The sequence below is a fragment of the Bos mutus genome, chromosome 16, assembly GCF_027580195.1.
Source record: "Bos mutus isolate GX-2022 chromosome 16, NWIPB_WYAK_1.1, whole genome shotgun sequence".
In the NCBI taxonomy this organism is placed as follows: Eukaryota; Metazoa; Chordata; class Mammalia; order Artiodactyla; family Bovidae; genus Bos; species Bos mutus.
In genome coordinates this window covers 60,098,716-60,123,280 of record NC_091632.1, presented here as the reverse complement: position 1 = coordinate 60,123,280, position 24,565 = coordinate 60,098,716, and the positions used below count along the sequence as shown (strand labels likewise).

The window sequence follows — 24,565 nt, the reverse complement described above, 5'->3', positions numbered from 1 at the left end:
TAGGGATGAGGAGGATGAAGGGCAGCCTGGGAGACAGAGAAGGTGCTGCTAGGGAAGTAAGGGGATGAGCAGGAGTGAGGGTCCAGAGCCAAAGCCAGGGAAAGGTTTCTGGAAGGTCAACCAAGGCTGGGGCCCCAGTGGGGTGAAGACTGAAAAGAAACCATTGGTTCTGACAACACAGAGGTCACGGAGACAAGATAGGGTAGATTGGATGGCGTGTGTGGAGAAGGAGACAGGTGAGAAAATTGAGAGGTGAAATGAACTGGAAGCAAGTCTTCCGCAGAGCTTTGATATTCAATGGAGCAGAGAGATGGAGCAACAGCTGAAAGAAAACAAAATCTAGGGTGGGGCTTGTTACGTTGGGAGATTACTGCCTACTTGTATGCTGGCGTAATCCAGTGGAGGAGAGTGTGTGGAAGAGAAGAGGTCATTGCAAAAGCAGAGCAGTTGATGGATAAGAGGGTTGAAGACATGGAGTGCCTGTGGACGGTTTGCTTCCAACACAGCAGAGAAGGTCTGGTTGATGCCTCCCCAAACTCCTGGTGGCATCTCTAATCTACACTCCTCATTCTTCGGTCTTTAATCAATCACCAAATGTTGTTGTTTATTCACCCCATACTATTGATCACTTTCACCGCTTGATTTTTGTTCTCATGCTGTCATTCACAACTCAATTATTACAAGCCTTCTTCTCGAGAAAATACATTTGCTTCAGTGTTCAAAGCAGAATCACATAGAGCCCTTACGCAGCCCAGATGAGCAGGACAAGCAGTCTGTCCCTATCAGTGGATGAGGTCTGTGGAGCAGAGGAGCTCCTTGCTGCCTGGTCCCACAGTCACCGGAGTTCAGTGACTGTGACACTTGACAAAGTGTCAAAGTGACAAAGACAGCTTGTCTTTGCTGTCTCCTGCCCTTTTGCTGTCCTAAGGCAGAGGCTCAGGGTCCCTGCTGGAGCCCAGAGAATGAAGGCAGGGCAAAGAGAAGCCCCCACCACAGGTGCTGTGACCAATGCTCTCCACACTCACACACAGATCCCAAGGCCACCAGACATGCTCGTTCAGCAGAAACAACTTAGACCAAGGGCAATGGCTCGTAGCAAATGATCTCTTTCCAGCCAAAAATTCCTCAGGGAGAAAGCATGGCTCTACCAATGGCTAAAATCAGTCCTGGCTTCTCCCCTGGCTTTGCAGGGAGGTGCGCACCTGGCAGGCATGAGCCAACCCCTGCTGAAGCTTCTCCTCTGCTGCTGAAACTAGAGCCAAGGTTAGCTCATCCCCAGCACTGGAGGTACCCCAAGCCCTTCACAGAATCAAAGTCCAGGCCCGAGAAAGGAGGAAGGTGCTCCTTCTCCCAGCCCGTGGAGGGCCTCACTCTTGCCTAGGATGACTGACAGTTGAAACATCAATTTCTTGAACAATAAAATCCCACCCCTGGGCTTCCCAGTGGGCTCAGTAGTAAAAAAAAAAAAAAAAAACCACTTGCAATGCAAGAGATATGGGTTCAATCCCTGGGTCAGGAAGATCCCCTGGAGGAGGAAATGGCAACCCACTCCAGTATTCCTGCCTGGAGAATTCCATGGACAGAAGAGCCCTGTGGGCTACGGTCCATGGGGTTGCAAAGAGGCAAACACGACTACATGACTGAGCATGCACACACAAGCCCCTCAGACTTGGTAATTCACTAAAATGACTCACAGAATTTAGAAAATTACTGTATTTGCAATTACAGTTTTACTACAAAGGATTCAAATAAAGACCAGCCAAATGAAGAGACACAAGATAAGGTCTCAAATGTGGAGCTTCCATGTCTTCTCCCCAGGGCAGTGGAATGTGTGACTCTGCTGGCACATAAGTATGCTCACCAACAGGAAGCTCACCCATCCAGTGAGTCTCAGCATTCAGAGTTTCCAGGAGGGTTTCATTACATAGGCAAGGTTGATTGAATCATTGGTCATGTGATTGAACTCTCTCTCCAGCCTTCCCCCAGCCCCCATCCCATCTCTTCCACAGAAGTCAGGAGATCAGATTGATATCACGTGGCTCAAAGCTTTAATTCTCTGATCTCATGGATGGTCTTTCCCATGGTCAACCACCAACGTAAAACTATCTGGGTGCCCATCATATGTGACCTCATTAGCATAAGCCCAGTTGAGGTCGCAGGGCCCACCATGAATAACAAAGACAAAAACTCCCTCCAAGGAACCTGGGACAAAGACCAGACATTCTTTATTATACAACAGTCACGTGGGTCATCAACACCCATCTGGCCAAAAAGGGAAGGGAGAGAGTAGACGATTTCCCAAGAAGTGTGCATGAGCCAGGCCTGGGAGTGATATACATACACCAAATTGCAAGAGGATCTGGAATTTTTGGCCTAGCTGTATTCCTAAGAAGAAGAGAAAATAGATTTGTTAAACAGTAAGGTGGCTCAAACGGTAAAGAATGCCTGCGATGAGGGAGACCCAGATTCAGTCCCTGGATCGGGAAGATCCCCTAGAAATGGGAATGGCCACCCACTGTAGTATTCTTGCCTGAAGAATTCCATGGGCAGAAGAGCCTGACAGGCTACAGTCCATGGGTCACAAAGAGTTGGACATGACTGAGCAACTAATACTTAACAATGCCACACAGATACTTTATTAGCCTGGGGTAATAATATTTGTCTTAGAGGAATAGACTGAAGATGAGATTATAAAGTTTCTCAGCATATTACTTGGTACATGTTGGGCAGATGACTAGCTTCGTAACTATTCTCCCTTCCTCCTTTCTCCCTGGTCTGTCTTCTCTCCAGTTCTTTTCTACCCTTTGTTTCTCTTTAATACTTCTGCAAGCTCTACTTTTCGCAAATCATTACCTATTCCCCACTCCAACTAAAGAACTTGGATAGTTTCTATTGTTTTCAGGGCAAAGTCCAAAGAGAACCTGGCATTAAGGCTCCCACCCCAACTTTCTGACTCCCCCACCACTACCCCTCATCTTGAAACAACTCCTGCTCTCAGAACATACCATGCAGCTCTGCTTCAGTTAGATTCTTTATTTGATCTCTGCTGCTGCCGCTGCTGCTAAGTCACTTCAGTCGTGTCCGACTCTGTGCAACCCCAGAGACGGCAGCCCACCAGGCTCTCCCGTCCCTGGGATTCTCCAGGCAAGAACACTGGAGTGGGATGCCATTTCCTTCTCCAGTATCTGGTCTCTGGCCCCACCTAAATCGTACTCATATTTCAAGAAATCACTCATTTCCCATTTTCCCCATGAACCTCTTCTGACTACACAGGTGTTACTCCCTCAGACTGAACATATCTCTTCTTTCTGGACATTTGTGATACTTCTTCATATTACTTCATTAAGTTCCATCTGTGTAAGTATTCCTCTCTTTAGTCTAATTTCCTAAGAGCAAGAGCCATGTCCGGTACCCCTTGCATCTCTCTAGGTTACTTAGGGTAGTACCTTTTGCAGAGAGGATATTTCAACAAATACTTGTTGATTGAGGCATAAACTTCAAGAGTACAATGACTAGGAAGAGTTCAGATCTGAGCTGAAAATCCAATGACAACATTTTCAAGCTGCATAATCAGAGACAAGGTCATCCTTGAAGATCTCTTTAAGTCAAGGCTAATTACCTCTACCAGACAGGGTGGTTATGAGTAGTAACAGGATAAATATATATAAGGCACCTCCTGAGTCCCTAGAACACAGTGTGCCTTCAACAAATGTTAGTTCCCTCGCTCAGCCACGCTACCTGAAACTGATGACACAAAATGAGGAGGAGACAGGCAAAGCTGACAAATATATCTTACATTCCAAAGCTCACAGATCCTGGCCCTGGGAGTGGGGTGTGTGTGGGGAGGAATTGGGGTGACCACCTCTTTGGATAATATGTGAAAGACAAGATGCTCTTTTTTTCTTTTTTGACAAGATGCTCTTTGACTCTAAGGGGGCCTGAAATGAGGTTTAAGGGATGGTAAGATGCTAGCAAATTCGAAATCAGAGTTATTTCAAGAAAAATTTGCATCCCAAAGGTCTGACCTCACTAGGGAGCTGGAGACCACTTTGTCAGTTTGGCAGGAAGGTGAATATTCCGCCCTGAAGAGCCACGGACCCAGACAGCCCTGGTTTAATGACGCAGCAGTAAGGGGACTGGCCTGTCCCAAACGAACAAGAGAAGATGGGGGATCACACATCCCCCTTCCACACTGACAAATGTCTTAAACTGGCCTTTAAGACACCCACCCTGTGGGACATCCAGTTGAGTCCATGGTTGTTTATAACATGATGAATGGATGTGACTCCGGATAAAAATAAAGCCCTACACTATGGGGAGGAGTAGATGCATGTCTGTGTGTCCTTCAAATTATCACCAATAGTTGATCAAGAACTCACTGCATATTCTTTGCAGAGCAGCCTCGTTGTTGTTCAGTTGCCACGCTGTGTCCCACTCTTTGCAACCCAGTGGACTCCTACACAACAGGCTTCCCTGTCCTTCACTATCTCCCAGAGTGTGCTCAAACTCAAGTCCATTGAGTCGGTGATGCCATCTAACCATCTCATCCTCTGCTGCCCTCCTCTTTTGCCTTCAATCTTTCCCAGCATCAGGGTCTTTTCTAATGAGTTGGCTCTTCCCATCAGGTGGCCAAAGTATTGGAGCTTCAGTTTCAGCACCAGTCCTTCCAATGGATACTCAGGGTTGATTTCCTTTCGGACTGACTAATCAGAGGGAAAAAGCAGAACCTCTGCTTCTCACACAGGCAGTTGAGTCTCCTGCCCATCCGCTTTCTCAGAGAGACCTGAGTTAGCCTCCCAACTCTACGACCCACCTGCCCCAGGACTTTCAGAAGTGACTCACTTGACTTCCCCAGATGTAATGCCCTCGCAGGTGCCCTGAGCATCAACTGAGGAAACGAATGTCCCTACAGAGCCAGCGCTGCCCCTGCCATTCTACTCATGAATGCTGTCAGTACATTATCAGACATCAGGAGATTGAAGAGCAGAGAGTAACTTTGGCCACCTGATGCAAAGAACTGACTCATTGGAAAAGACCCTGATGCTGGAAAAGATTGAAGGCAGGAGGAGAAGGGGATGACAGAGGATGAGATGGTTGGATGGCATCACCAACTCAATGGACATGAGTTTGAGTAAACTCTAGGAGTTGGTGATGGACAGGGAGGCCTGGCGTGCTGCAGTCCATGGGGTCACAAAGAGTCGGACACGACTGAGCGACTGAATTGAACTGAGTAAATTGTAACTGTTTATTAAGCATGAATAGGAATCCAGCCTAAGCAGACACAAGCAAAAAATTAAAAGGGATTGAATTGGGGGGAATGGCATCGGCCCCTCTGCATCTGAGGCCGCTCAGCGGGATTGAAGGTCTCCTCTGACATCACGTGGGGCTGTCTGGTCACCTGATTTACAGACCTTCTCAGGTGCCAATTGATGTGCCTTCCTTTGGAGAAGTTCTGGCCCTCTTGCAACCACCCTGCCCAGTCCGTCTATATTTTAAAGATAAGAGCAGAACACCAAGGCTTCAGTGAAATGACACTGGGGGGAATTGCCATGACCCCCAATTCAAAGATGTAGTTTGTGGCAGAGCTGGAATGCAGAACTATTGGGTCCGAAGCCACCATCTCAGCCCTGTACCCCTCTCCCTTTCTAAAGCCCTGAACCCCTGGGACTTTGCAGTAGTGGCTACAGGGTTTGGAGACACCTAGCAAAAGGACAGTGAACTTGCATGGGAGCCCGTGAGGTCCGAGTCCATTTACAGTTAGGATGGAGCATCCCCATGGTGACTGCCGGGCAGAGGGGCCGGTGGGCAGTCTGGGCCCATCACCATGACAACAGGCAAACAGCACTTTCTCCTTTCCAGACCCGTCTGTACATCGCCACCTGTGATCTTCACTCCGCTTACTTTCTAACTTGGACAAGAAAAGTGATCCCTCTTCTAACTGGTAGAAAATCTGAGCTCAAGAAAGTGGCATCACTGCCTAAGCGCAGGGCCAAGCCCCTCACAGTTCAGAAATAGCCCACCTGACAATCAGAAGGGTCTTCTCATGAAAACTGCACATTTATGCCACAGTCATGACAGAGAAACATCGGTGCCAGATCCCAGGCCTGTATCTGAGCCCAGCTGCTTCTCATTCTCTTCTGAGGCCAGGCCTGCTGTGAGGTTTCATTTAATTGTGTATTTTTATCATTTGATATCTGTAGCCAGATGCCTGTAGGCAATAAATGCCCTTTTCCATCAGTTCAAGCAAGAAAATGTACCTGCCATGGTACCATTTACTTCACTGGGCTGCTTACTTATTTTAAGAACTAAATCTTTGCTGCTACTCTATTTTTCACACTGGGGTGTATGTACTCCAAGACTGACATTAATAACTTACATGGAGGGCAGTTTCCTTTCGAGTGAGAACGTAGCGCCACCTAGTGTCCGCTCGCTCAACCGCAGCCAAAATAAATAGCGGTAACCTTGACAAATGAGAAAGTTTTGCGCTCTCAACCAGAATTTCTACACACATTCTTCTCTTCTCACATAACAGAGCTTTCCTGGCAGGATTATATTTGTCTTATTTTTAAGATAAATAAGTTAAGACACAAGGCTCCAGCAAGAAAGCTGAGTAAGTTTTCCACTTGCCAACTCAGGGTCATACTTTCCAACTTGGGTGGCTGTCATTTATAAACGATGAGCTCATGAGAGAAGAGAGCTAATGCAACCCCCAAGTGCCCAAAGCACGACCGTGGAGAATGGCAGCCCTCCCGCGGGACCTGATGCAATCGTCTTGACTTTATTTAGCCTTTCATACCAGCGTCTCTAAGCTCTGGGTGCAGGATTATCCTCACAGCACCCCCTAAGGAGTACAAATCTCAGTGATGTTATTACCTGGAATTCATACGTAAGGAGGTGTTACGTCCTTCCTCTGTGGTGCTACCCAGAGATGGGGCTGTTCACAGGCCCCCTAAAACTCACTGCCCCTCTACTTCCTTGCCAGGGCAAGAACTGATATCTGTCACCCTATTATCACTCTGGCCTTCACGCTCCCAATTTTTTCCAATATCTACACAGAATTTCTTGACCTTGGCACCATTGAGATGGATAATTCTTTGTTGGGACAATGGTCTGTTCTGTGCACTGTGGATGTTCAGCCACATGGCAGTTTTCTACCCACTGGATGCCAGTAGCATCCCTCTCTGCATTTATGACAATCAAAATATCTCTAGACATTGCCAAACGTTCCCTGGGGGTGCAAAATTACCTCTAGTTGAGAACCACTCTTCTAGAAGGTACACAGAAATATAAATACAATAATACTAACAACAGTTGCTGGGTTGCTCCCATTTGAAAGGTACGAATTGCATGTGAAGAGCTTGATGATACTATCTTATTTAATATTTGCAACCAAGAAACCAGTCTGTGTTGACTCTCTAAGGAAATACTTATATTGCACATAAAGAGACTAGTGCTCAGAGATGTTAGGTAACATGGCCAAGGTCACACAGCCAGCAGTGGCAGAGTTATCATTTAAAATCAGGCTTTTGTGACTCCAAACCCTGAGCTCATCACCACCTCCAGATTCTGGGACCACAGATCACAAATGTTTCTGAGTAGACCTGATTGTCCACAGTCCTAGAGTATGCTTCAGTTCAGTTCAGTTTAGTTCAGTCGCTCAGTCGTGTCCCACTCTTTGCAACCCCATGAATCGCAGCACGCCAGGCTTCCCTGTCCATCACCAACTCCCGGAGTTCACTCAGACTCATGTCCATTGAGTCGGTGATGCCATCTAGCCATCTCATCTTCTGTTATCCCCTTCTCCTCCTGCCTTCAATATTTCCCAGCATCAGGGTCTTTTCCAATGAGTCAACTCTTCGCATGAGGTGGCCAAAGTACTGGAGTTTCAGCTTCAGCATCATTCCTTCCAAAGAAATCCCAGGGCTGATCTTCAGAATGGACTGGTTGGATCTCCTTGCAGTCCAAGGGACTCTCAAGAATTTTTCTCCAACACCACAGTTCAAAAGCATCAATTCTTCGGCGCTCAGCCTTCTTCACAGTCCAACTCACATCCATACATGACCACAGGAAAAACCATACTTTGTTGGCAAAGTAATGTCTTTGCTTTTGAATATGCTATCTAGGTTGGTCATAACTTTCCTTCCAAGGAGTAAGCATCTTTTAATTTCATGGCTGCAGTCACCATCTGCAGTGATTTTGGAGCCCCAAAAAATTAAGTCTGACACTGTTTCCACTGTTTCCCCATCTATTTCCCATGAAGTGATGGGACCGGATGTCATAATCTTTGTTTTCTGAATGTTGAGCTTTAAGCCAACTTTTTCACTCTCCATTTTCACTTTCATCAAGAGGCTTTTTAGTTTCTCTTCACTTTCTGCCATAAGGGTGGTGTCATCTGCATATCTGAGGTTATTGATATTTCTCCCGGCAATCTTGATTCCAGCTTGTGTTTCTTCCAGTCCAGCGTTTCTCATGATGTACTCTGCATATAAGTTAAATAAACAGGGTGACAACATACAGCCTTGACAAACTCCTTTTCCTATTTGGACCCAGTCTGTTGTTCCATGTCCAGTTCTAACTGTTGCTTCCTGACCTGCATACAGATTTCTCAAGAGGCAGGTCAGGTGGTCTGGTATTCCCATCTCTTTCAGAATTTTCCACAGTTTATTGTGATCTACACAGGCAAAGGCTTTGGCATAGTCAATAAAGCAGAAATAGATGTTTTTCTGGAACTCTCTGGCTTTTTCCATGATCCAGCGGATGTTGGCAATTTGATCTCTGGTTCCTCTGCCTTTTCTAAAACCATCTTGAACATCAGGAAGTTCACGGTTCACGTATTGGTGAAGCCTGGCTTGGAGAATTTTGAGCATTACTTTACTCACGTGTGAGATGAGTGCAATTGTGCAGTAGTTTGAGCATTCTTTGGCATTGCCTTTCTTTGGGATTGGAATGAAAATTGACTTTTCCAGTCCTGTGGCCACTGCTGAGTTTTCCAAATTTGCTGGCATATTGAGTGCAGCACTTTCACAGCATCATCTTTCAGGATTTGAAGTAGCTCAACTGGAATTCCATCACCTCCACTAGCTTTGTTCATAGTGATGCTTTCTAAGGCCCACTTGACTTCACATTCCAGGATGTCTGGCTCTAGGTCAGTGATCACACCATCGTGATTATCTGGGTCATGAAGATCTTTTTTGTACAGTTCTTCTGTGTATTCTTGCCATCTCTTCTTAATATCTTCTGCTTCTATTAGGTCCATACCATTTCTGTCCTTTATCGAGCCCATCTTTGCATGAAATGTCCCCTTGGTATCTCTGATTTTCTTGAAGAAATCCCTAGTCTTTCCCATTCTGTTGTTTTCCTCTATTTCTTTGCATTGATCACTGAAGAAGGCTTTCTTATCTCTTCTTGCTATTCTTTGGAACTCTGCATACAGATGCTTATATCTTTCCTTTTCTCCTTTGCTTTTCGCTTCTCTTCTGTTCACAGCTATTTGTAAGGCCTCCCCAGATAGCCATTTTGCTTTTTTGCATTTCTTTTCCATGGGGATGGTCTTGATTCCTGTCTCCTGTACAATGTCACGAACCTCATTCCATAGTTCATCAGGCACTCTATCTATCAGATCTAGGACCTTAAATCTATTTCTCACTTCCACTGTATAATGATTTAGGTCATACCTAAATGGTCTAGTGGTTTTCCCTACTTTCTTCAATTTCAGTCTGAATTTGGTAATAAGGAGTTCATGGTCTGAAGCCACAGTCAGCTTCTGGTCTTGTTTTTGCTGACTGTATAGAGCTTCTCCATCTTTGGCTGCAAAGAATATAATCAATCTGATTTCGGTGTTGACCATCTGGTGATGTCCATGTGTAGAGTCTTCTCTTGTGTTGTTGGAAGAGGGTGTTTGCTATGACCAGTGCATTTTCTTGGCAAAACTCTATTAGTCTTTGCCCTGCTTCATTCCGTATTCCAAGGCCAAATTTACCTGTTACTCCAGGTGTTTCTTGACTTCTTACTTTTGCATTTCAGTCCCCTATAATGAAAAGGACATCTTTTTTGGGTGTTAGTTCTAAAAGGTCTTGTAGGTCTTCATAGAACCGTTCAACTTCAGCTTAAGAGTATGCTTGCTGCTGCTGCTGCTGCTAAGTCGCTTCAGTCGTGTCCAACTCTGTGCAACCCTATAGATGGCAGCCCACCAGGCTCCCCCATCCCTGGGATTCTCCCAGCAAGAACACTGGAGTGGGTTGCCATTTCCTTCTCCAAGAGTATTATTCAAATAATATATCCAGATTTAGGTTTAAAGACATAAAGACTGTAGCTCTTCTCTGTAAGTTCAATCCAAAGTGTTAGAGCCAAGGTCTGGCTCCAAGGGAGAGCCCTGGGCTGAGTGCAGACACAGTGGCCAGTAATTCACTGTATGACCTTTATTTGTGGTCAGTTATTTAAGCTTTCAAAGTCTCTATTTAGTCTCCTCCAAGATAAAAAGGATGAATTAGAGATTTTCAACCCTGGCTGCACACTAAAATCATATGGGGATCATGATGGGTAGCAAAAAAATCATATGGGGAGCCTAGGAGTCACCCCAGAATTGCTGGGACCTGGACCATAACATTTCTGAGCTCCCCAGGAACTCAATGTGCAGTCAGAACTGAGACAAATAGGACTAAGCCCCTCAAGTTTTGTGTTTCTACTTTAAGACCCAATTCCCCTTAGAGAGGAGGTCCTCTTCTCCCCTTTCCATGATACACAAAACTGGTTTAGGGGTGCCTGGTTTCTCTGTCTCTGAAGACTGTCCCAAAAACCTTGAACAATTTCCTGGGACCCCTCAGTGTCTCAACTGCCCTCCAGTCCCTGAATGAATCTTTTCCAGCCTCCCACTGTACCCACCAAAAGTCTGGAAACCCCACCCCACTGTCTATGGCAGCTGAGGGATGGCAACTCCTTCCACAAAAGGCTGCAAAGAGCAGGGAGCATGACAGAAGACAGCTGCCATGAAAGACTATCCCCCTCCTGGCCTCGTTGAGCGCTTGCTCTGACTTTAATAAGGTTAATTCTAATCTGTGGTCTTTCAAGAGGTGAGAGAAGCTCCCCTTTCTAAACATAACTCACTGCCTCCCATTTCAGCCCAAAGGCGAGTGATAACATCTCACTCAGCAGGTGTCTGAGAGGAGTTCTGACTACGGAAATGAGACTTCTTCCTTTCCTCTGCCTCCCACCACCTCCATTTCTCTGAGCGACCCCAATACATTGGGAGGGCTTCACACAGTACTTTTAGGTACAAAAGAAGTAATAAAAGTAATTTACATCGATTAAGCATTTCTGAGACACCAGGCTCTGGTAAAGTATTCACACGCACTGTTTCATTTCTTCTTCGCAAGCACCCTCCTGAGAAGGTACTGTTGTTATTAACGCCATCATCATCATTATCCCCATTTTACAAATGTCTGCATTCACGGCTCTTGTTCCTCGGCCTTGGTCCCCACGATGCCACCAACTATCTGAATGAAGGCGGGTTCCCACTGGCCCATGCAAGTGCAGGGACCATGTCCAGTTTGGTTCACCACTGGTTCCCAGACTGGCAGAAAAAGAGCCAGAATTCAAACTCAGGCAGGCTGGCCCCTATGTGCCTGTGAAGTCTATAAGGAAGGCTGAGAGGGACTTCCCTGTGGTCTAGTGGCTAAGACACTGTGCTTCCAGTGCAGGGGGCCCAGGGTTCAATCCCTGGTTGGGGAACTAGATCCCACATGCTGCAACTAAGAGTTCACATGTTGCAAATAAAGACCCCACATGGTGCAAGTAAAAAAAACAGCTGAGCAGGCTCTCGGGATGTGAGCCATGAAGGATACAGAAGAGCATATGGAAAAAGATATGGGCGGTGCGGGCAAGTGCTACCGAGACACCAAGGCTTTATCCATGAAGAGGCCAGGGAGGGTCATTTCATGGGAGTCGCGGGATGGAAGGGAGTTGGTGAGTTGAATAAATGGGAGATGAAGAACAGAGAGAACTGCTACCTAGCCCAAGCTCACGCTGCTTGCTGCACAACAGGCCAATAAGTGGAGAAACAAGCTGCTGGGGCAAGGAATAGAGACTATTCAGAAAGCCAGCAGCCCAAGAAGACCGTGGACTAGTGTCCCAAAGAACCATCATCCTTCCCCAGTTAGAGGTCAGACTCCTTTTATCCTAAAAGGGGAGAAGGGAAAGTCCTAATTCTGGCCAGACTCCAAAGGAGATGTGTTCATTTCTTCCTCCCTGCAGCCATTCACATGTGGGCCTGGTCAGGAGGTTTCCTGCGAGTTAAATATATTTTAGCTTAATGCTCATGACCTGGACGGAGAAGGAAATGGCACCCCACTCCAGTACTCTTGCCTGGAAAATCCTATGGACGGAGGAGCCTGGTAGGCTGCAGTCCATGGGGTTGCTGAGAGTCGGACGCGACTGAGCGACTTCACTTTCACTTTTCACTTTCCTGCACTGGAGAAGGAAATGGCAACCCACTCCAGTGTTCTTGCCTGGAGAATCCCAGGGACGGGGGAGCCTGGTGGGCTGCCGTCTATGGGGTCGCACAGAGTCGGACACAACTGAAGTGACTTAGCATTAGCGTGACCTGGGAGGCATGGTGTCCAGAGATGGGCCATCATAATGTAAGCTCTAGGCAACACTCCCCTTAGTGATTGACTTGTACTAAATTATAAAGGTTCTCTGTTACAAGAAAGAGTGAAGACAACTCCCTGGAGTGGAGGGAGACTTTTGATTTGTTTTGCTTTGTTTTATCATGCTTTCCATGACAGAGACTCGAGCATGTTAAAAGCTGATGGGAGGTGTCCGGCGGAGACGGACAGGCTGAAATGTTTGAGGGGTAGAGGGCAGAGTGGTACTGCAGGTCCCCGGCTGTCTCTGCCGCAGTCAGAGGGAAGGCCAGAAAGCCAATCAGATCTTGCAGGTCCAGGTGGGTGGTACTTGAAGGGGACTGAGGCTGGCATCTTTACACCAAAATTACATTCTACCCTCATGACCACCCTGGGAAGTATGGATGCTCAGTCCCTCTGCACAAGTGAAGAAACATCCTCAAAAATTAGATAACTTCAGGATCTTCCCTGGTAAGTCTAGTAGTTAAGACTGTGCTTCCAACGTAGGGGGTGTGGGTTCAATCCCTGGCACCAGAATCCCACATGCTGCACAGTGTGGCCAAAAAATATTAATAAAATAAATTTTTTAAAGTTTGGTTAAAACAAAGAAAAGAAAGGTTTGGTTTAAGAAAAAAATATTTAGGTGACTTTGATGCAGCCAACAAAGGGCACAGCTTGGCTGGGCACCAGGTCCCTCTGGCACTGAAGCCTGAGCTGGTCTGTGGTTGCAGCCTGACACCCTCAGCAAAAGGTGACCAGGACCAAGTGCCACCAGACTCGAGCCAAGTCAACCAGATCCCCCAAGTCCCTGGTCTTCCCACTGCCCTGCCCTCCCCCTGCCTTTTGATCTGCAAGTGGTCAGCCCTCACCTCCCCGGTGTGAGTGAGTCCTTGTTGGCTCAGCAGCTCAGGAACAGACACCAGGGTCAGAGGAGCCCACCAAATGAGACCTTGTCCGAGTTAAGAAATCAGTGCAGCAAGTTAATTCATCACCATGGTGGGACTGCGTGTGTGCATGCTAAGCCGCACTTCAGTCGTGTCCAACTTTGCAACCCTATGGACCACAGCCCGCCAGGCTCCTCTGTCCATGGGGTTCTCCTGGCGTGAATACTGGAGTGGGTTGCCATCCCCTTCTCCAGGAGTTCTTCCCCACTCAGGGATGGAACCTGTGTCTCTTACGTCTCCTGCATTGGCAGCCGGATTCTCTACCACTAGCGCCACCTGGGGGCTAGAGGAGCATTTCCCCATCCTCCTTGGTCTTTGCCCTTCGAGGCTCCTCCCTCCCAGAACAACTTAACACCAGCAGCTAACTGATGTTTAGGCTAACTGGCTGTGCACCCCAACCCGCTGACACCCCGGCACTGCTTGTTCACGCCTTCCTCCAGACTCAGAACTGGAGCCGAATCAGAGCTCATCCATTAATCGCATCCAAAAGTCCAGCAAGCCAATTAAAATCCTATCTGAGAGAGGTCTGTTTGGTGTGAGATGGGACCAAAATCCAGGAGGTGAATTTGTTACAATGATTTTAATAAGCAGGGGCATTTCATTAGACCCTCACAGAACAAGGAGGCATTCAGGCTCGAGATGCCCCCAGGAGGTCAGACTCTGCCCACCCATGAGTGGGAGACGTCTGGCCTGTTAAAATCAAACACAAACAGAGACCAGACTCAAAAATCCCCTGAGCAGACAAGTTCAGTTTAGTTATACAAGCAAAACTTAATTTAGCTTCTTTTGCAAGACAAGCAAGGTTAACTTGACCTGGATCGCTTCTTCCTTTGGCTGCTGAAAATCATATGCAAAGCTTCAATTGTTCCCCCAAACTGATACGAGGTAACCAAAAAACTGATCACTTCTAATATTGTAAATAATTCTGAATCGGTAACTGAGAAGAACGTGAAGAGTCAACAGAAGCACCTCCACACGGTATAAGCTGCTTCATAACGATATTCCTCGGAGCCTCACTCCATGTTTCGGTCTGACTGCTCCCCATTTACAAACTGTCCTTTTTGGCGCGTGCACAATACTTTCCTATTTACTGCTTCAGTGGTTTATTGGTTCTGTTGTTGTGTAGTCACTAAGTCATGTCAGACTCATTTGTGACCCCATGGACTGTGGTCCACCAGGCTCCTCTGTCCACAGAATTTCCCAGGCAGGAATACTGGCGTGGGTTGCCATTTCCTTCTCCAAGAGACCTTCCTAACCCAAGGATCGAGCCCTCAGCTCCTGTATTGGCAGGTGGGTTCTTTAGCACGGAGCCATCAGGAAAGCCCTCGTTGGTGTTACTCCTGGCTCTTTTCTGAACTCTTTCTGAACTCTGGACAGCTCTAAGGGGTGTGGGCCAAGGATGGTGAGAAGGACTGTGTGTCCTGGGTCATTGTGGAGGATGTTACTGACCCTCCCAGCAAGGATCTGTGCAAACAGAGGACAGGGTCGGCTAGGACTCAGGGCCCCTGACCCCAGCTCCCAGGTTCTGCACCCCTGAGCGCCTCCTGTGTCCTGAGTTCCTACCAACTTGGGGAGGGGGGTAGGCCAGAATTCAGACACCTGAGCCAGGCTGCCAGCCTCCCTGGACACCAAGAATGCAGCAATGCGCTCGGGGATCTATCCCTCTTCTCTAGCACTACACGGAAACCTGGAGGGCAGGGATTTCCTATCCTCTTCATTTCGAATCTCCTGCAACTAGACACCTGTATGCTCCGTGCTTCCTGGGACACAGGCCACAGGGCATAAGTGCTGTCACTTCCACTTGTGAATCTGTATGGGGTTTATAAAGCGACAGGGTCCCCAGCTTCCTGCCCCTCCCCTTCCTTAGTATTGCTCCTCTCTCCCTCCATGCCCAGACTCGGGTGCTCCCAACTAAGGGGTCCTATTCCTGCCTCCCATCCCCAACTCAGTAGTGAGGGGCCAGATCCCAGGGAAGACCCCCCAACTCCCTCCCTCCTTCCACACTCTGATCCTGGGAGTCCCCACACAAAAGCTTACCTTTCATCTTGGACCTGCTGTTGCCAGCCCCTGAAGCTTCCTCATCTTCAAAATGAAGGGCAGGCTAATTGAACTTGAAAGTCCACCCTGACCCTTGAACCGCACATGCTCTGACCTTGAGTCTGACTGTGGATACGCTGGAATAAGGCCTGCTCCCTGGACAGCGGATGCGGGACAATGATGCTCAGGACGGTGCAGAAGAACCGATGGATGCCCGGGCAGGTGCTGAGCCACCGGGCTCGGTCCTGTTCCCCTTCCCCCACCGCGATGCAAGGGACTCAGCCCCTCGCAGCTGGAGAGAAAGGAGAGCTTGCGGATGGGCAAGCAAGGCAAGCTGCCTGCCCTGCAGAGTGCTGCCTTACAGCAGAAAGAACAGAGAGCACAGCCAAGGGACTTCCGCTTCCATCTCCTCCTCTCTCTCCACTCAAACTGGGCCTGGGATGCCTTCCGCCACTTCGCAGTGCCTCAAGCTGGAATCTCTCCCTGAGATGTTCTCCTCTGGGAATGTTCAGCCCATGAAGCACAACGTCTGTCATGTTTGCAGCTGGCACTTCACGATCTCTGCCCAGGGTCAAGTTCTCAATTGTGTTGAATTCCCCAAAGTGCTCCAGGATAGAGCCAAAATGATCAACTCCATTTTACAGGTGGTGAAAGGGCTTGATAAAGGGCGTCAGGAGAAGGAGGAAGGGACATAAAATTAAATATAAAACTTCCATACACTTGTTTCTCTAATACCAAACTGAAAGTGAAAGTTGTGACCCCATGGACTATAGCCTGCCAGTCTCCTCTGTCCATGGAATTCTCCAGGCCAGAATAATGGAGTGGGTAGCTGTTCTCTTCTCCAGAGAATCTTTCCAACCCAGGAATTGAAACCAGGTCTCCTGCATTGCAGGCAGATTCTTTACCAACTGAGCCACCAGGGGCTTGATAAAGTAGTGGGGGGGTGGTCAAGAGAAGGAAGAAGTGATGTAAAAATTAAATATAAAACCTCCTTACACTTGTTTCTCTAACACCAGACTACTTATGAGCAAATTAAACTCTTTACAGGATGCCCACCCTCCTGACCCTTCTTTTCATCTCATCCTTCATCTTTATGTCCTTTATCCTACAGCTCAAAAGTTAGAGTTGAGAGGAGAGGGGCCTTTTTTCTATCACATCCCATTGTGACTGCCCGCACATGCTATTCACCGGGGCTATGAGGAGGGTTGGTGCAGGTGAAAACCGCTGGTGAAGCTCCACTTGCCAGAGACAGCACAGGATCAAGGGAATGGAGGTGGAACAGGAGGGAAGGAGGCAGGGCACAACCTTGAAAAGAATGATATGGCCACAGGATGCGACCAAAACTGGTTAGAACCAACTAGGTGCAAGATTGTGGAAGATTCAAATTCCGCTGGACCTTGAGCCTCATTATACACTCACTAGTGCCATGACCGTTCTGAGGCCAACCATAAAACATCAAGAGATGGGAATATCAGACCACCTTACCTGTCACATGAGAAATCTATCTGCAGGTCAAGAAGCAACAGTTAGAACCAGACATGGAACAAGGGACTGGTTCAAAATTGGGAAAGGAGTAAGTCAAGGCTGTATATTGACACCCTGCTTATTTAACTTATATACAGAGTTCATCATGTGAAATTCTGGGCTGGATGAAGCACAGGAAAATGAAGGATGTTACAAAATTCCAACTTGGATGGAGAGGCCTTGGAAGTAAGGGAGGATGATGAGAAGACGTCTCCCAAAGCAGCTTCCTGATTTCTGCTGGCTCACAGAATGAATGTCATCGTAGATGTCATTTGCTCAGCATTTATTGAGCACCTACTGTGTGCTAGACACTATTCTGGGTGTTAGGAATACAGCAGGGAGTAAAACAAAAACCCTTGGCCTCAAAGAACCAACATCCTAACCTGGAGAAATAATAAACATAATAGTAAGCACATTATCTAGTAGGAAAGGTTAGGTAAGTGGCATGGGGCAAAAGGGCAGATAAGGAAGACGGCGCAGCTTTAAGTAAGGGGTGGGAGGGTCTTGTTGCGAAAGGTAAGCAGAAGCCTGAAGGAGGTATAAGGGAGAGAAGCCCGCAGACCACTGGGAGCGCGTGATCCTCCTGCTGCCAGCATGATTTCATGCCTTCAGTAAATAATTAAGCAAAAGGAAATAAGGCATCGTTTCATTATCCAAATCGTTTTAAAAAAGAGCAGGGACAAGCTTTACTTACTCTAATGTCTAATAGTATGTATCAGATCAGATCAGATCAGATCAGTCGCTCAGTCGTGTCCGACTCTTTGCGACCCCATGAATCGCAGCACACCAGGCCTCCCTGTCCATCACCAACTCCCAGAGTTCACTCAGACTCACGTCCATCGAGTCAGTGATGCCATCCAGCCATCTCATCCTCTGTCGTCCCCTTCTCCTCTTGCCCCCAATCCCTCCCAGCATCAGAGTCTTTTCCAATGAGTCAACTCTTCGCATGAGGTGGCCAAAGTACTGGAGTTTCAGCTTTAGCATCATTCCTTCCAAAGAAATCCCAGGGCTGATCTCCTTCAGAATGGACTGGTTGGATCTCCTTGCAGTCCAAGGGACTCTCAAGAGTTTTCTCCAACACCACAGTTCAAAAGCATCAATTCTTCGGCGCTCAGCCTTCTTCACAGTCCAACTCTCACATCCATACATGACCACTGGAAAAACCATAGCCTTGACTAGACGGACCTTTGTTGGCAAAGTAATGTCTCTGCTTTTGAATATGCTATCTAGGTTGGTCATAACTTTCCTTCCAAGGAGTAAGTGTCTTTTAATTTCATGGCTGCAGTCACCATCTGTAGTGATTTTGGAGCCCAGAAAAATAAAGCCTGAATAGTATGTAAGTACATAATAAATATGTGTTGAATCAATTAATTCATCCATAGTCAATAACTTAATAAGAACACTACAACTTCCCTGTAAGTGTGAAACATGATACAAATTGTCATATAAACAACAGATTGGAGACTCTTTTAAGATGTAAAAGTACCGCTAGTAATATCAGGACACTATTTTTGCTTTTTCCCTTCCAGCATTTACCTGTATCTATAACTTATCATAGGTATGATTTAGTGATTCGTAATCCTAAACACACGATTTTGAGAACGGATTTTTTCTACTTATGTTGTTTTCGTAATTGCCATTGATAGAGGATGCACAGGCTAAACTATTTTCCACTGCCAGAAAGCAGTATTGTTTCCAATGTCCCTGAATTATAACGCGCCAGGTAGCAAGGAGGCTCCATAGCTCAGTGGTTAGAGCACTGGTCTTGTAAACCAGGGGTCGCGAGTTCGATCCTCGCTGGGGCCTCTCACGCGGTCTTATCATTTTTAAAATCGTCCCGTTGTAAATATGCCCCAAAATACAAAATGGTTTCTGAAAACGTTACTTCTTGCAGGATTAAAAGTAACTGCTCCTGACATGCTTTACTGTGCTTTAGAAATGACCCGGAAGAGAAAATACCGGAATGCAACAAAGAGCAGGAAAAGGAATAGCGGTCCTCGGGGACGCGGCGCTACCAGGACCTGGGGCCCAAGCTCCCGAAAAGCAGGCGCGAGGCTCCAGAGGTTTGTTCTCAAGCTCTGCAAAATCAGACTAGTACTGAGCCACAAAAGGGCAGGGGGGCGGCTGGCGTCCGGCACTCCGCCGCGGGCGGGGCGCGCCCGGAGGCGGAGTTGCGCCTGCAGTTGCGCCGCGCAGCCGGCGGGCGGCGCTATGGCTAAGCGCCCACTCGCCTGTCCGCGGCCGGCTTGTGCGTTCTGAGCCTATTCCCGGGACTCAGAGTGTGGCCAGCGTGGCCTGGACCGAGGCCGGCGCTGTGATGACACGTGGCAGCCCGGGCTTCGGAGCCCAGCCCTACCCCTTGGAGAGGAAGGGGGAGCGACTCCCAAAAATAAACAGTCCCGGTCTGCTTGGGAAGCCAAGTTTTGCAGCCGGTCCTATGTCTCCGTTTTTTTTCCCTGAATTGCAGAATGCCGTGTGGCTTTTAAAGTCGGGAGAGCCTTTTCTGAATATATGATTCTCTCCACCCACCATTTCTTGGTAAAGGATTGTTTGTAAGGAAGCCACTAGCCACCTGTGGCCCTTGACTGAGTGCCTGAAATGTGGATATTCAGGACTGAGATGTGCTGAAAGCATAAATTACACGTTGGATTTAGAAAATTTAGCACAGAAAAAGAGAACTATCCCGTTAGTAACTTTTCATTGATTACATATTGGTATAAAGCTGTCATATATTGTTGTTCAGTCGCTCAGTTGTGTCTGACTCTGCGACCCCATGGACTGCAGCAGGTGCCCTGGAGGCTTCCCTGTCCTTCACCATCTCCAGGAGCTTGCTGAAATTCACATCCATGTAATATATTGAGTTAACTAAAATACATAGTTGCATTGCTTTTACCTATTTTTAATGAAAAATGAGAAAAATTAGAAACAGAAAAATTTTAGTTACAAGTGTAGCTTCCATTTGCAGCTCTCATTTCTGTTGGATGGTGCAGAATCCTGTGACCTTGAGTTCAAGTTAATTCTTAACCTGTGCTCATGCCAGGTAAACCTTTCATCTCTGGGTCTCCCAGAGCGGGTACTGTGCCTGGCAAGCAGTAACCATGGCACTGGTTGAGCTGAAATTACATACCTCCCTAACGTAATCTTAAACTCCACAAAAAACAAGAGAATGTATTTCTTAAACTGGGTTCATTTTGAGAATGATGTAACTGTAAGAATTTCTATCTTAGTTCCCAAGATGTTAGCTCTAGAAAAACACACTCATCTTTAATTGGTTATTTAGATTTCCCTGGTGGCTTAGACGGTAAACAATCTGCCTGCAATGCAGGAGACCGAGATTCAATACCTGGGTCTGTAAGATCCCCTGGAGACAAGAATGGCAACCCACTCCAGTGTTCTTGCCTGGGAAATCCCATGGACAGAGGAGTCTGATGGGCTATAGTCCATGGGGTCGAAAAGAGTCAGACACAGCTCAGTGACACTTACTTACTTACCCCTTTGTGAAAGTTCATGGGCATTGCCAGCCATCTTCCAGAAAACAAAGCCAATTGGCCAGAGAGGAATACCCTGCCTCTCCCCCAGGTTCCCAAGCATTTCAGGGCACCTATTCAGCTCCCGTCTCTAGATCCACTATCCTCCTGTTGAAAAGTTGTGTTCAGAAGGCCTTGAATTTGATGGATGTGGTCCTGTGCTTAGACACATGAACTCTTAAACACCTTTCCCTCAGGACTCGAAACACTTTCAGACCATAACCTTTTTTTGTTTTAAGTATAGTTGATTTAAAATATTGCTTTATTTTCAGGTGCACAGAAACCTGTTTTTTTGTTTCTTGTTTTTTTGTTTTATGTAGTTTGTATCTGTTAATCTCATGCTCCTAATTTATCCCTCCCCCTTTCATTTCTTAGTTCTAATGATTTTTGTGTGGAGTCTTTAAGGTTCTGTGTATAGAAGATCATGTCATCTGCAAATAATGACAATTTTACCTCATCCCTTCCAACGTGGATACCTTTCATTTCTTTTTCTAGCCTGACTGCTGTGGCTAGAACTTCCGATACTGTCTTGAATAGAAGTGATTAATCCTTGTCTTGTTCCTGAATTTAGCAGGAAGGCTTTCAGGTTTTTACATTATCATGTTGGTTGTGGGTTTGTCATAAATGGCTTTTGTTGAGATAGGTTCTCTCTATAACCACTTTGGTGAGAGATTCTTATCATGAATGGATGTTGAATTCCATCAAATGCTTTTTCTGCACCTGTTGAGATAATCAGGACTTTCCAGGTTGCTCAGCGGTAAAGAATCTGCCTGCCAATACAGGGGACAGAGGTTCAATCCCTGGGTTAGGAAAATCCCCTGGAGTAGGAAATGGCAACCCACTCCAGCATTCTTGCCTGAGAAATCCCATGGACAGAGGAGCCTGGGGGGTTACAGTCCATGGGGTCACAAGAGTCAGACTCAACTGAGTAACTGAGCAGGCACTGAGATAATCATACGGTTTTTGTCTTTTCTTTTATTAATGTGGTGTATCACATTGATTGGTCTACATATGTTAAACCGTCCTTACAACTCTGGAGTGAATCCAACTTGATCCTATTGTAATGATCTTTCTTATGTATTGTTGGATTCCGTTTGCTAACATTCGGTTGAACATTTTTGCATTCATATGCATTAAATAGGGCCAGACACACACGTCTTTAAAGAAAGATTGTTCAGGGAAAAAAGTGAGACAGCGTGAGCGCATATATTTGTTCCAAAGGTTAGATCCAGTCTCCCTGAACTGAAGCAAGATTTTCAGCCATCTTTTAACAAAATGATGCAGAGTGTAAACCCTCCCATCCTTTCGTTGGTGTCTTCATCTCAGAAGCTAAAAGTGTAAAATGTCAGGGTTGGTCAGACCTGAAATTCATTTTTATCCTAGAGAGTGTGTACAAATATCCTAGAGAGTATATACAAAGAACATCACCTGCCATTTCAGTAAACAAGCGATGCTGTGGCCATCCAGCCATCAGCCACTGCAGACACCCCTGACGGTGCACCTTCAGAGGAATTCAGGTTGGAGAAAAACAAGATATTGGCTGTAGATAGTTAAGAGGCATATCTAAGGAGTAATTTCAATAAACCCAGACTCTTTTGCATCTTCCCATACATAGAAAAGCATTGAGATCTTTAACATGAGATGTGCATTTTTGTGTGTAATCAGCATTAATCTTTTGATGCTCAACCACATGTTGTTCATCTGTTTTCAACAAAAACTCCTATAAACCCTGGCTCCTCCCTTACCTCTTGGGAACAGTCACTCAGAGCTATCTGAGAGGCTGCTATCCTGAGCTATAAAAGCCTGCCAAATAAAATATAATGCTCAACTTTCATCCGTGCAATTTTTTTCAGTCAGCAAAAGTGTTCATAAGAGCTACAAAGGTAAGCGAAAGTAAAGCAGAGCAAAACCATGAGATGGGGTAAAGGAAGGTGGACACGTGCATGCGTGCATGCTCAGTCACTCAGTTGTGTCCAACTCTTTGTGACCCCATGGACTGTAGCTCACCAGACTCCTCTGTCCATGGGATTTCCCAGGCAAGAATACCAGAGTGAATTGCCATTTCCTCCTTCAGAGGATCTTTCTGGTCCAGGAATCAAACTCATGTCTTCTGCGGCCCCTGCATTGGCAGGCAGACTCTTTGCCACTGAGTCAACTGGGAAGCCAAGATAGCTAAGAGATGATCTAAAAATGGTCTTCAGAAAATGATGACCAGTATTTTACATCTTTAATAAAGGAGAAAAAAGAGAAAGAGAGAGGTTTGGTGTATTTATATTAGGTTAGGTTACCCCACGAATGGAGATTGCTAAAGAAAAAAATGGAATCTATTTCTTTGGAAGCCTAAAATAATCTGTCCGGAATATATTCAACCTCATCTAAAGCAGGAATCACATGACCTCTAAAAGTCCTTAACAACCCTGGCATTTTTGGGGTTTGTTCTGCTTAAGTCAAATTGCCTATACTGTTCTGGATGCTTTGCAGAACTTGGAGAACTTCTTGAAGACAGGGATCATTTCTTCTCTCAGCGCTTTCATTCTTCAAATACCTGGTTAAAAGCCACCTATCCTCATTGGGGGCCCTAGAGGGAGGCAAGCTCACAGGAGGCAGACCGGGGCATTGGTTCAAGTCCAGCTGAACAGTTGACTGTCCCCTTACTACTATGGTCTCGGGCACACCGCTTAACCTCACCAAGTCTCACTTTCCTCATCTTCAACATAAGTTATATGGCCACACACATGATGCAAAGTTTCGAGGTTTCAGAAAATTTGTATAAACTCAGCACACAACAGGTAGGCACAATGGAATCACCTTTATTATGCTATTTGCCAGGGCAAAACAGTAGTCGCCGGAGGTACAGAATAGGACCTGCCCTTATTCAGACCCTGAGCTTCAATGAGGGCAAAGGAGATGACCGCTTTAAAGGGGTTCCCCTTGGGAACTTGCCACTACAGGCCTCCTCTTAGAGCTGGGAGGAAGCATGGGAGAGACATGGTTCTTAAGGCAAACTGGTGAGGCACGTCAGATTTCTTAACGCCAGACAAACATCAAGGAGCTCAAAGGATATATGTCCATTTGAGCCCGTGTTGATGTATCACTGTTGGCCACAGGCACTTACAAAGCAAAATGGAAACATGCAGTGGGATTTGAAGCAGGCTTACAGACTAGTGCACATGATTATCAAGGTGCCCTGGCCAGGTGGGGATTGGTCTCCCAGCAGCAGCAGACAAGGAGCATCCGTTCAGCTGGCAAGACGTGGGGAGAGGACGACCCGGCCACCCTAACTCAGGCTCTCTCTGCCGGCTCCCACCTCCACCCCCGGCTTCCCGCACGTCTAAAGTCAGGTTCAGCAGCAGCAGCTTCCACGTGGTGAGGTGGTTCTGGTCCCCTGAGCGGCCACCTTGACGGAAGAGGCGGAGGGAGACTTCTGCCAGCTCGTCTGTGCTGTGCGGCCTGCCTGGCTATGCCACTGGGGCGTTTGGGGATCCCTTTCCTCTTCCCCTGGGGGCCTGGGGACCACACCCTGGCTCTCTTCTTTGCACCAGGCCCTGGAGATGTCTTCCGGCTGCTTGTGGGAGAAGCTGGCTTCTTGAAGGAGTCTTTCTGAGATGAGGCCCGGTTTGGACTGGAAGCTAAAGTTGCCCTGGACATTTTTCTAGCAGCTTTCTCAGACTGCTCCTTTAGCAAGTCCAAGACCATCTCTGGAAATGAGCATTAATTTAGGAGAAATATTAGTCCTGGAAAGCAGCTGTAAGGAAAGTGCCACCCAGGAATCCTATGCCCACTTGAGGGTTCTTGAATATAAATTCTTTTGAAATTAATATGTTTAATTCCCTGGCCTTGATCTAAAGAGATGACTTTTGTAATGGGATAACTCCAGTAATGCATACCTGTAGAATAGTGCCCTTAAGACAGC

At 46.8% G+C, this 24,565-nt stretch overlaps 1 protein-coding gene and 1 non-coding gene across 2 annotated transcripts in view; one reads left to right on the top strand and one right to left on the bottom strand.

Moving 5' to 3' along the window:
• The first annotated feature begins 18,858 nt into the window (after window positions 1-18,858).
• Window positions 18,859-18,931, top strand: TRNAT-UGU (transfer RNA threonine (anticodon UGU)). The gene has a single exon. It is a non-coding gene; the product is annotated as a tRNA-Thr (tRNA).
• A 116-nt stretch (window positions 18,932-19,047) lies between these two features.
• Window positions 19,048-24,565, bottom strand: part of HHIPL2 (HHIP like 2) — a 31,715-nt gene continuing 26,197 nt past the window's right edge. Inside the window, exons 9-11 of the mRNA XM_014480804.2 lie at window positions 24,050-24,350; window positions 20,617-20,650; window positions 19,048-19,386 (exon numbers count right to left, since the gene is read on the bottom strand). Coding sequence (XP_014336290.2) covers window positions 19,048-19,386; window positions 20,617-20,650; window positions 24,050-24,350 — 674 coding nt within the window. The remainder of the gene's footprint in view (window positions 19,387-20,616; window positions 20,651-24,049; window positions 24,351-24,565) is intronic.